The sequence below is a fragment of the Lissotriton helveticus genome, chromosome 12, assembly GCF_964261635.1.
Source record: "Lissotriton helveticus chromosome 12, aLisHel1.1, whole genome shotgun sequence".
Taxonomy (NCBI): Eukaryota; Metazoa; Chordata; class Amphibia; order Caudata; family Salamandridae; genus Lissotriton; species Lissotriton helveticus.
Genome location: NC_136073.1, coordinates 618,241,884 through 618,255,154, shown reverse-complemented (window position 1 = coordinate 618,255,154; position 13,271 = coordinate 618,241,884). Strand labels below are relative to the sequence as shown.

Sequence of the window (13,271 nt, the reverse complement as noted above, 5' to 3'; positions counted from 1 at the left end):
GGCAGATTCTCAGAATCTGCCACTTTGCGACCGGTATTTTTGCATTTGGGATGCATCATCCCAAATGCAAATATTGCAAATTAAGAATTCGCTAAATTCTGATTACTTGCATTTAAGGAATCTCAAATTGAGATTCCTTAAATGCAATGCATAAAAGTAAAAAGATTAGCGATTTCGCTAATAGGAGTAGCAAATTACCATGAAGTTTAACTTCATGGTAATTTGCAAAAACTTTGAAAAATGCACTTTTGTGCATTTTTCAAAGTTTCATGTTGCGCACACACATGCCCTAAGGGCATGTGTGTGCGCAACATGTGCACAGATCAATTTCAGGGGTGCAACAGGGTGTCCTTTGGACACCCCTGCACCCTTGAAATTGCATTCTCAATTTGCGATTCGCTAATTGCGATTCCCAAATTGAGAATGTCTCCCAGTTCATTCCTATTGGCCTCTAGGCCCGTAGGAATGAATGGGGAGGTATTCCTTAATTGCGACTCGCAATTAAGGAATTTTAAGAAATCGCTATTTTTTTGAGCGAGTTCTTCTTGCATAGCATTTTGCTATTCCTTATTAGCGATTCCCTATTTTTCGCTAATAAGGAATTGCAAAATGGATGCTTGATGCATCTGGGGGCTAGTTTCTACTCGGGTTCTTAGAATAAATCATCTCTGTAATACAAACAAAGATAATGTGGAGATCATAACCTTCTTTTTTTTTTTGCGGGCAATTTTGTCTTGGGAAGTAACAGACGACAGCAGAAACCCTAAACTTGGATTAGCTCTTTGCGATAAAAAATTTGCAAAAGTTTCCAAATAGGCAAAGATGAATAGATGTAAAAGACTATGAAATAATACTAAATCCTGATTTTGTATTTAGGTCGCAGTTGGAAGTTACATCACCCTCTCATATTAGGACAATTAATGTTGAATGTAACATCGTCAATTTGGGATCCCATTGTGTAGAAGACCTTAATTTTATCTGAGTCTAGTGTCTCCAAATATCAGTGTGGACACACTGTGGAATATGAAAGCAAGCCTCTTGCGCCTTTTACGACATATAGAAGCCCCCAGACAAATTTTAAAGATGGAATATGTACTTTATTGGCCCTGAAGAAGGTGATAACAATCTTCTGTTCACCGAAACGTGCGTAGGCCAGCAACACACATCTGTTAGCTCCACCTAAGAATCACGCCAAAGAAAATGAAAATTCAAAACCAAAGTGATGAATTTATTTCTGTGTATGGAATGCTTTGATATAAGAAAAATAGAATTATTGTAGTAAGATTCTCATTCAGATGTGGTTTCTTTGTAAATTTGTTTGTACAGTATAATTGGTATGTATGAGAGGAATGAAAGGTGAGAATGGATGAATGATGGAATGTTAATAATATTTTCATTTTTTCTTTGGGGGCTTTTGAAATATCATTTCATGCTTGGAAAAGTGAAGGAATGTCTTTCTCCTTTTTTGAAATAATTTTGTGAATATGTTTTATGTAATGTGTTTATCAATGAAAAAATATTTTCTATTATATCAAAAAAAGTGTGAAAACATAAAAAAACTAAATATACAAAAAAACGTTCTTCGATAAATAATTACAATGTAAATAAAAGTTAAATTCCTCTCTTGTGTATCTATGCTAGATAATGAACACTGTGATTAGAGTTATTGCCATTTTTCAAATCAGATAGGCCTGATAAGAGGTTGTTCTATTTTGTATCTATTTCCCTTCCCCCTCCTCTTAGGCCTCGAAGTAACTGGGGGTACCTTAGTGTAATTGCGCGAGATCATAACCGAGAGCACAATTCAAAACTGCAGTGGCCACTACACCACTCATTATACGTTTTGCAGAACTTATCTCATGTAAGGCATAATTAGCCTGCCGTGATGCAAGAGACCCGACTCACTGACAGCGTCGGAATATTAGAATATAACAACAAACTTAAACTATAGGGTTGGTATTTAGCTGCTGCATTCTACCCAGCACGTGCTAACTGAGGAGGGAGCTAATACTACCAAAGATACTGCATTTTTGTGCAATCAGATATGCGACCCCAGTCTACACCAGGCGCAAGAAAAGAGGGTGGTCACCGGCACATAGCAGGACCATGACCCCAGCTATGTAAAACACCCCCGATATTTAATATCGTTATCTTTGTTGCCTTGTTTCGGACTGCATGCTCCATATACTGAATATAGCATGTTACATTGCATGCTTTTAAATCGCGTTCCTTTACAACGCGGTCGTTACAATGGCTGTATTGTTAGAACACAATACCTTTACAGCGCAAGTCATTAGATCGACTTGCTATAGGGGGCGCACTGGACTTAGGAATAGTATAATTTACTATTGTAACTCCAGCCTGCCCAACAGAGGGGAAGGTGTTGGAATAGTAAATTATACTATTCCTTAGGTTAGAGCGCCCCCTACAGCAAGTCGATCTAATGACTTGCGTTGTAAAGGCATCGCGTTCTAACAACACAGTCATTGTAACAACCGCGTTGTAAAGGTACTGCGATGTAATGACTGCGTTGTTCACACTGTCTCCCCATATACTGTGTGCACTTACCTCAAGTTTGATTTATTGTCGTGCTTGACAAATGTTCTTTTTAATTTGGCCTTTTAATAATTTTTGTCTAGCAATTACACAAAATGGAAACATATGTTAATTTTAATACTCGGTCGATGTGAGACTCTGACTATCTCATGTTGAATGAATCTTGTGGACATGAAACAGAAACTGAAAGACATTGAAAATATATATTTTATTTAGTTCGCATATCTTTTATATCATTCAGACTGGAATTTTCCTACATAGAACATATTTTATACCGTCGCCTCTGTAATAATATGTACTCAAATTGTAATTCATTTTTTGTTTACTCTGATGCCTAAAATGAAAATGTACATGTTTCCTGTGCAGAACAACAGGGATGAAAAGAAGAAACTTATGAATGAGAACCCTGCACCGCCGTACAATCAAATCATACGGGGAAACAACCGACCTGCTGCTGAATAGAAGCAACACATACTCTCATTGAAAATCTGGGAATTCTTCTGCTGGGAAGAAAAAACAATTTCACATGAGCAGGGTGCTATTAAACAGAATCCCACATACCGTGTCACTCTTTTGCAATTATAATTCACTTTCATTCATAAAGTCATATTTGATGCTTCTGGCTATCATAAACCTCTGTTGGCCAAGAGAACTGCCGGCTATTGGTTTTAGTCGTTCAAAATGAAACTAATCTGCCCTTCACCTTGGCTGCACAGAATGTGTTCAGCTGTGTATGGGTAAGTATCAACTTACTGGATATTTGCTACCACAGTCTGTGAATATTATACTTAATACGGGTGAAGCTCATAATGTCTATGAAGTCACTCAGAATTCTAAAGTGGTAAACATGCATTTATTGAAGCCTCTTATGTCCACTTTGTGCTTTGCACTTCAAATGTCAGCACAATTCACTCCATTTTGACAGGTTCAAACTGATCAGTAGGAGAGGAGGGGTATTATGAAAGCCATATAACCCCATCTGCCTTAATGCTGACACACTCTGACCCCCAGCATGCCCCCTGCATAGCTTGCTCCTATACCGCCTATCTGCACTGCCCATTGCAGACAAGAGTTGTGTGTTTCTGGGGTTGAATCAACAAATATTCTAAGGAACAGAGAGCGGCTATTTACCATCAAGTGTTTACAGTGGATGACTGTGACCTGCAATAACCAAAAAAATAGCCCAGGGCATGACCCTGTGACAGTTCATCCTCGACCAGAGAAGGGAAGTCGAGGATAGAGTCTGGGACTGGCGATCAGCTGTCTGGAGCTCAATGGAAATTCCTAGCGAGAAATGATTCTTCAATATGGATTCTGGGACATTGAATTTAATATCTGAACCCTGGTTACCATCAGAGAAAGCTGTAAAATAGGAAATATGCACTTGGATTTAGTTAGTACCCTCCAAATGTTAAACTGTTGCAAATTATTTTCTTTTTAGAACACATTTTATTGTTTTAATTGGTTTAAGGTAACTGGTTCCATCTCCCGGTGGAAAACAGGATGGTAACAATAAAACATAGGTGCTCCCCCCTCCATGTCACACAGTCCTCCTTCCCCTACCCCCCTCCCACCAGGACAATGAACTATCTTTATGCAGATCAATGTTTTCTAGGATGTTGTACATTTTGTGATTTAAACTTATGTTTATTATTGAATATTGACTGTCTCCTGATGTATTCTCAAGTCCAAACATTTTGGTGATTCAAAAAATAGATCACATTCTTTGCCACGTAGAATACTTTCTCCGCATAATTATTAGATATCCACCCTAGCCAGCACTGGACTTTCAAATCAACCGAGGACTACAAATATTTGTAGAAAATTAAGAACATGAATTGTAATGATCTAGGTTCCTTTGTTTGGTGGGACTTTTGGGATTGGTGCCCGTGCTCTCTTTCTATGATGATACCATTATCTGCTGCAATGTGAATGTTTGCTTTGAAAATGTATGGCGTTGAGCGAACCGTTTGAGTCCGAGTTTATATCTCTCAGGCCCACTGACACTGGTTATTTCAGGAAGATAGCTTTTCCTTAGTATTCAACCTTAAATTAATTTTTGCAAAGCTGCTTGGTGACCATGGCCTTATGTTTGTTTTAATGCCATTGTGGATCACTGTATTGGTATGTTAAAGCACACGGTCAAATTTCTCAGTTTCCCCCAAATCACACTCAGTTGGTCAGAGAGAGTGTTCATGCTTAATTGTTTGTTCCCAGTGTTTGTACTGTGTCACAAAAGGTTTGCCAAACTCCTGGGGCCTTATTTATGAAAAGTGACGCATCGCTGCGTGAAAACAGCGATGCGTCACTTTTCACTGCGCTCTCCCGCGACATGATTGATGCGTCACATTTATAATATGACGCATCTTGTCGCAAGGAGTTACAGATACGTCAGTATTTCTGACGTATCTGTAAGCGCAAAAGTCACGCATTGCTGGGGTGTGTCACAAAAGTGACGCAACTCCAGCAATGCGTCCTTTCACATGGGGAAAGCCCCATGTGAAAGGGCTTGCGTCAGTCTTACGCCTGCTGTGAGGCAACAGCGTCCTAAAAGTGACGCAGTGAAATCTCATAGATTTCACTGCGTCACTATTACGAGGCTTTCTGCGTGTGAACGCCCCCTTTGCATACATTATATCTGACGCAGGTATAATGCAGCGCAGGGGTTTACAAAGTGACGCATCTGCTTAGATGCGTCACTTTGTAAATAGTGCACATCAGGAGGCAAGTTTTACGCCGCCGATGCGTCACAAAAAGTGACGCATCAAAAGCGCAAAACTCACGCAAGGCCTCATAAATGAGGCCCTAGATTCTTTCTGAACTTACAACATTAGACATAATGGCACTGTCAGGCTGGCTTCTAGCTTCTACTCATGTGCCCAGTAGCTGTTTTGCTGCTAGCTATGCTCAAGGAACACCAAAGATGTGATGGTTGGATGGATTTCCTCTCTAAACAGAAACCTGCCATAATTAAATAGCTGTGGTCATACTCTTGTAGGAACAGCCTAGCCTGAATGGCCTGGCTTGGTCCCCTCCAGATGTGAATGTACTTATAGAACTTGCACTTTCCAGTCCATTGCTATTTCCCACTTTGTCACTCTTGACAGAGATTAGCCATTTGCAAATTAGTAGTGGTTTTCTCCAAAAGGAACGGTCCAGGCCAGATCCACTGCAGGCAACCCCAGGACTACTTAGGCCTCATATTCGACATTTATCTTTAGGTCTGTGGCACAATAAGCCGGACCCCCTTGCCTGGGTATACCCTTCATATTTAGGACATCTACTACAGCAAGAAGTTGTTGGAAGGAAGGCGTGAAATGATCCCAGTCACTGGTAATAGCTCGGGTTGCATTCCTGGCCATCAGTTTCACCCACATGAGCAGGACCATGGCCATTTTGACTAATGTCCGAGGAGTCATGGTGGGCAATAAAACAACTGCTAGAAATGCAGCCTGGGTAATTACCAATGGCTAAGAATAATTCAAGCATTCCACACAACGCTTTTTTGTTTTCCTCAGTGCAATGCTCGAAGTGCGATAAGTATGCTCATAAGTGTGCGCTTTTCTCACTGTTCCAAAGTACACAGCTGCCCCTTCTTGATAAAGGTCAAATAAGACAAAACCGAAACTCTGGTTGCTTGTATTGCCATTCAGAGGGTACCTCGCTTGACAGTTTAGGTTGGGCTGTTCCTATTGGAGTAGAACCAGTGCTGGTTTGCATATGGCAAAAAACGATGGAATGGAATGTAGATTGAGTGAATACCAGTGGCTGATATTAATTCAAGCATTCAACGCATCACTTTTTTGTTTTCTCCAGGGCCATGCTCAATGAGTCAGGGTCCTGTTTTAGCATTAAGGGTCTAATTTAGATCATGGTGGAAGGATTATTCCATCACAAAGGTGACGGATATCCCTTTTGCAGAAATATAAATCCAGTAGTTTAGAATGGGATTCATGTTTTGGCGGATGGGATATCCGTCACCGTTGTGATGGAGTAATCCGTCTGCCAAGATCTAAATCAGTCTCTTAGTATTTTAGTATTTATATACAGACTTTGAAATATCTCAGGTCAGAGCATTGACTCTTAGTGTTCTAATACCATTTATATTGAGTGTACACGTTTATTCTTTATATTCTTGCTGCCAGTTGTCTCATTCAACCTTTTCCTTTATTGCAATATTTACTAGCTGACTAGCCACTCATCTTACTGATTTCCCCATTTGTGTCACAGTGAATGCATCTCACCTCCCAAAAGTGTTCATGACTTCTTATGGTGCAAGATACACAGATCCTGATACTTGCAGGCAGAGGAAAGTGTTCATTATGGTCTATGGTTTGAGCAGCCAAACAAGTCTTTAGCCAGACATTTCAGTGAGCATGTAAGCAATTTGCAGGGATGGGTAAAACTCACATAATTCTATGTAGTGAAATCACTTGGAATTACCTAGGAATTTCACAAGATTGCGTGAAATACGCAATAAGAGTCATTCTGCATTTAGTGCTATTTTTTAGTTCACAAATACACCCTCACATCCAAAATAGGCGTGAGGGTGCATTTTTGCGCTAAGAAATACCACTGAATGCAGTAGAACATGATTATTGAGTGCAAGCGGCAACTTGTGCTTACTAATTGAGGTCTTGGGATAGGATTTTTCCCAACTTACTATCAGCATCTAGCATTTTATTTCTTAGTGCAAAATGCACCCTCACATCCAAAAGGGACATAAGGATGTCTTTTTTTGTTACAGCAGAACATGATTAGTTAGCTGCTGCTTGCACTTGCTTAATGTGCTCTTGCTGTATGATTTTTTCCTCCAAATTATGCTAGCCGGAGTAATTGCATAATTATCTGCAATTCCGTGTCAAAGAGTAACGCAAAATGACCAAACTTACTCCAATTACTCCAGCATAATTGTAATTCCACCCAGGCCTAGTAATTTCCCACCTTTGAACCTCACACAGGAAAACATAATTGACATTTTCCGATTAATTCTTCCTGTATGATCACCATGACCAAACATGAGGCTATAGATATCATGAGCTTCCAGTGTTTCTCAACGCCCTGGATGCAAAACCAAAAGTAAAATACACCATCTCATTTCTCTGACATTTTTGCTTCTGTTGATCTTTCTTTTCTGATCAACCAGGCACAGACAATTGGCAAAAAAGTACTGATGTTTAAGAGAACATAGCCAGTTAGAGCTGGGCCTTGCCACACTTATTTGCGCAAGTGCAATGATAACAGCAAGTCAGCCCTCTGTTGTTGATGCTTCTGTGCATCTGGATCGTTTAATGTTTTAGAATTCTTTGATCGTGAACCATTAGGGTCGTTTATTTCAATAAGGCAGGTCAAATTATGATCTGTATGCAGAGATGGGATGTGAGTGAAACGTTATTTTAGACAGTTTTTCCTGATAATGACTTTTCTGATGTATAGTAAACTCCCAGTAAGTTTGAACCCAGATACTTTTACACTTGCATGCTCTATCACAGGCTTAGGGTTTCCAAATAAAATTTTGATTTATTTTACATCTAAGGAAAAGAATGAAACTCATTCATAATCCAACTACGTCCTACTATTGGGTGAGACATTAGCACCTTTTCGCCTTCCAATCACAATACCAATTTTCTAGCCTTACATTACCTCCTCGTTAGTCTTCCTCGCCACATTACTAACAAAGTGAACTTCAGCTCCACACCAGAATCCTCCAAAGCAAAAAGTCAGCCTCCCATGCCTCCCATCCCTTCCCAATATGGCCGACCCATTACCACCTGACCTCTATAAGAGGCGGGCCGGCCCAAACCATCAGCCTATTTTTTTTGTTCTGCGCTACAGAGTCTCCTGAGCGTGTTTCAACAGGTAAGTTGGGGCCAGGGCCTGCTCTAGCAGGTCTAACGGCCCGGGGGACGAGGCCCTGCTCTAGCGGGCTCCTACTTTGGTTTCCCCCCCACCTTGTACCCTCACTTGCCCCCTTGGTTTCTCCTGCTCTGCTCTAGCGAGCTCTGAGATTGGGGGCTCTGGGTGTTTGTCCTGCCCTGCTCTACTGGGCTCTCCTTGTTGGGTCTCCCCGGGCCTGCCTGCTCTGGGGTGTCGCTGGCCTCAACATCCGTCCCCGCCCCCCACCTTTGTTACATATGGGGTTCGGGTGTGGGGGCACTGGTTGTCTGGGGTTGTGTTTTTTTTCTCCTGCGGTGGCTCCTCTCCCGACGGGCTTCCCACGTGTTTGGGTTGCCTGGCTACATAGGACGTCTCTTTTTGCCTGTCGCAGGTGCTTCGTGTGGCAGTTACCTTTAGGGGCATAGCCAGTGTGTCTTCTGCCGCATTGGATCATAGGACTGCTTGTTGTTTGCTGAAAGCTTAAGAGACACATGCTGCAATGGACATCCGGGGCTGGGGGCGTGAGCCCGCGGCTGTAACCCAGGTGCGTGAGGGTCCCACGGCTATGACTTGTGCGTGTGGGGCCTGCGGCTGCAACTCATGTGCGTGAGGGTCCCGCGGCTGCTACCTGTGTGCGTGAGGGTCCCGCTTCTGCACCCATGTGCATGTGGGGCCCGCGGTTGTCACCCGTCCTTGGCAGTGTTTTTCTTTTCTTCTATCTCTTTGGGCGGATATCCGCGCGCACTGCCAGGCGCCGCACGCAACTGAAGGCTACCTGTGGTAACATTTTGCTGCTTGACCTCGGCACACCTGGCCCAGGTAGTACCATGCTGGCTCATTCTTCCAGCCAGTGGGCGACTGGTGTGTTTGGCTTTTCTCACCTGGAGCGGCTGCTCAGTGGTTTTGTGGGGTGTCTGCCACGCGGCTGTTGCCGTTTTTCTTCCCGCGTGTTTTGTCGTTGACTCCGTGGGATGGGGCCGGACTGTTGCCTTCTCCTGGTACGGCCATTGATGGTGGGCGTTCCTCGCTGGTTGGCCTACGAGGGACGGGGCCTGCCTCCCCCGGCTTCGCTCGGGGCTGTGTCCATCATGTCCAGCAAATCCGGCGAGCTGTATTTGCAGCTGCAGTGGTGTGCAGGGGCTCCACGATTCGGTTGTTTTGGGTTCTTAGTGGCCCTGTGCTGGACGACGGGAACACTTCCTTGGGGGGGGGGGTTCTTGGTTCATTTATTTGTATTTTTCATTTCCTAGGTCTCTGCCACTTATGCCTGAGCTTGGTCTCTATTCCCTCCCAGCATGATTTTTGTCCTTACAGCTAGGGCGGTCGACCTCACTGCTAGAGGACCGTGTTCGAGTCTCGGCTGGGGCGCTCGACATTTTGTGTTCTGGGCGACTCTCCGATTCTTCCTGGTGCTCGTATAATGCGCTCTGTTGCCTTTGGGTCAAGTTTGCGCTGTTTGATACTCTGGGATTGGTAGTCGGGAGTGGTTTACTGCACATGTTTACTTTATTGGGGCGTCGCACATTTGTTATGTGACGACTGCTTTGGTCGACCTTGTTGCTGGGGGACTGGGTTCCAGTCTCGGTGCCGGCACTCAACGTTTCGTGTCTCTGTGCACTTCACTTTTCACCCTGTGTGGTGGGGTGTCTTCTCTCCGCTTTCCGCTGTGGTGGCCTGTGTCCATGGGTCTCAGGCTCTTCTCTTTGTGCCTCTCAGCGTTTTCTTTCGTCTGTGGGTGTTTGTGGGCCTTTGGATGGCACTGGACTTCTGTTCTTCGGTGCCCAGATTACTTCTGGGTGTCCGTGCTCGTCAGGTTCCCAGGTTGGATGCCATTTTGCGTGCACTGCTTGACACAGTATTGGGCCTTTCCGAGCGATCTATCTTTCCTCTGAGTTTGGTGGGGTGGTGCTCAGTTCCTATTGTGGTGCTGTGTGTTTTTTGCCATATATGTGCTGGTTGTTTGTGCTGGGGTGTGTGTTTCCCCTTCCCAGGCTTCACTTCCAGGTTTTGGTCCGGCGGTCCATCCTTCCTATGTACTCCTGTCCCCGCCTGCTCTCCACTCTTGTGCACAGTCTGTCCTGGTCGGTCCTGGTTGGGGTGGCCTTCGGGGATTCCAGGGGCTGTGGGCGCCTGCATGTCTGTTGGGGACAGTCCTCTGTTTGCTCCTGTTCTTCCCTCTCGGGCTGCTTCTGTAGTCTCCGGGTGGGTTTTGGCTTCTGCTCCTGTTCCTGCAGTATGGTTATTCTTGGGCCTTGGCCGTGGTCTTGGTTCCACCGTGCAGTGTGGATGGGCTTTAGTCGGTCTGTGTCGCTTGCTGCTGTGGCTTTTTTTGGTTGAGTCACTGTGGTGGGGTTGCCCTCTTTTTCTTCGGTTCCTGTGGAGCCCCGGTGTCTCATGACCTTTTTTGGGTTTTACCTCCCATCTCGCATTGGGCTGTCCATTGGCGGTCTTGTTGTGTTTGGCCCTGCTCGCTGCTTTCTGTTCGGGGTCCTGTTTGCGGTTGCTTTTGGCTCCGTGCAGTCTGATGCCGTGCCTTCTCTGTCCTCCTTCGATCTTGGTTGGGGCACGTTTTCTGGAGGCACTTCGTGTCTCGGGGGTCCGGGTTTTCGGCCCTTCTGGCGTTTTTCTGTCCCTGGCTGGTTCTTCCTGCTCGTGGTTGCCTCTCTCTTGGGTGGTTCTTCCACTCTTCTGGTCTGTTGGGATTGCCCTCTTCCGTGCGGGTCCCTTCTGGGTCCTTTGGTTTCTTGTGAGTTTCCATGAAGCCGGTTGGCTTTGGTATGTGCTCACTTTGTTAGTCATGTGGCGAACGAAGAAAACTAACAAGGGGATAATGCCCCGGTTACTTACCGGTAATCTTCATTACTCTGAGTATAGTCTTCCTCGCCACATAACCCCATCCCTCCCTCCCTGTCTGGCTATCGGCTTCATGTTTGTGCTTGGTAGTTTCAGGCTGATGGGTTGGGCCGGCCCGCCTCTTATAGAGGTCAGGTGGTAATGGGTCGGCCATATTGGGAAGGGATGGGAGGCATGGGAGGCTGACATTCTGCTTAGGAGAGTTCTGGTGTGGAGCTGAAGCTCACTTTGTTAGTCATGTGGCGAGGAAGACTATACTCGGAGTAATGAAGATTACCGATGATTGTGGCCCGGGCCTGGAACGCTCTCCCTTTCCATCTGCGTTCCTTGCCAACAGTGGCTGCATTCAAAAAACATCTAAAAACTCACCTCTTCAAGAGTACAATCTGATGTGTTTTCTTTCATTCTCTGAGTCTTGATGTCTGTTTCTTTTTCCCTTGTCTCGCGCCAGGATACTCCCCAGTAATGGAGCGCGTTATAAAATGGTTTAAAGTAAAGTAAAGTAAAGAAAGTAAAGGTAAGTAACCGGGGCATCCATGGTTGCTGTCATATAATAATCAACACTTGCAACGAACTGACACCACAGCAGGGATGTTGCCAATATGGAAGATTTGCCATTGTTGCCACGTCACAACAAATTCCTTGTTTAGAATTAGGAAGCTGTACTTGATATGGCATGCCGTTGATTTTAGAGTGCAGACATTTGGCATTGAATGTGTACTATTCCTCCATCATGACGGTACTTGACTCAGCCTTTATATTGGGGGCATTGTACATGTCCTCCAGTAGTTGATCTCTCAGCCTGGAATTATTTGTTTCATATCCAGATTTAAACAGTAAGTGAAGCTTTTCCCACTATAGCGCATCCTCAGAAAAATCTTCAAATGGATCCCCAAGAACACCAGACGTTTCTTCACCCAAGCCCTAGACACTGGTAGACTAGACTACGGCAGCACATGATTCTATGCCAGAATCTCCAACCACCTCCACCGTCTGTAGCAAGACTCATTTTGGAGCTGCCACAGTACACCCACATCACACCTCACATCAGAGAACTCCACAGGCTGCTGATACACAAGCGCTGCCAATTCAAACTTCAAACATGCATAAAAGCCACTGCACAACATAGGACCAGTTTACTTCAACTGCCACTCTCCAGACTCCTATCCTCTTCCTCACTCTATCTCGCCTACACCCCTCGCATCCATAAAAGCAGAACAGGAGGACTAGCTTTTTCCTACCTTGCAACCAAAACTTGGAACGACCTTCCTGTACACATAAAAGCCTGCTCCCCGCTTCTGGAACTCTGCAAGAAGCTAAAGACATGGCTCTTCAACTAACTCCCAGAAGATGACCTATACACCTGCTCTAGTGCGTGGATATTCTTCGGGTGATAAGTCGCACTTTACAAATGAAAAAACATAACATGTGTGCAGAGGTACAGTTATTCCTGAGTTTTGATTTTCTTTTGATTTATCAGGTCCAAAATCAGATCAGACTTAAACTTTCCTCACAGCCATTCCACTAATATGGTGTCTCAACAATTAGCTGTTCTGATAAATGAGCAGAGCAGAAATACGAATTAAGCTTTTTGCACTTGTTGAGCACCAATATAATGTTTCTGAAGGGTAACTCTTCTGGTGCCTGCACATATTTCTGGTCTGAGCTGGTCTTTTCTGGTACTCACTACCTAGTATAAAGTCTTTGCAGATTCGATCTTTAGATGGCTGCACAGATTAAATCTATGACTATAGCTTTTCCCATGTTCTCTACATTGGTACAATTAGTTGCTAATGGGGATTATCTGATACTTTGACCGGTAGCAGGACTGAATGAAGATGATCTCACATACTGTGCACAGGTATGATTTCTCCACATTACAGAAGATGTGAAAGTGCTACAGATTGGAGGGTTCAGTGAAACCTTTCCTAGATTGTCCACATCTGGAAACAATTATTCTCAGTACTAATTCACTGATGGTGCAT

General features: G+C 44.2%; 1 protein-coding gene across 3 annotated transcripts in view; it reads left to right on the top strand.

Moving 5' to 3' along the window:
- LOC144797569 (SLAM family member 9-like) overlaps positions 1-4,519 on the top strand; it is a 782,823-nt gene extending 778,304 nt beyond the window's left edge. For 2 of the 3 annotated variants that reach the window (XM_078668220.1, XM_078668218.1), the window contains one exon: positions 2,923-4,211. In XM_078668220.1, the coding sequence (XP_078524346.1) occupies positions 2,923-3,018 (96 nt within the window). In that variant the 3' untranslated portion in view covers positions 3,019-4,211. Of the gene's footprint in view, positions 1-2,922 lie in introns of all 3 variants that reach the window. The other variant, XM_078668219.1, reaches the window with a different exon arrangement.
- Positions 4,520-13,271: the final 8,752 nt, after the last annotated feature.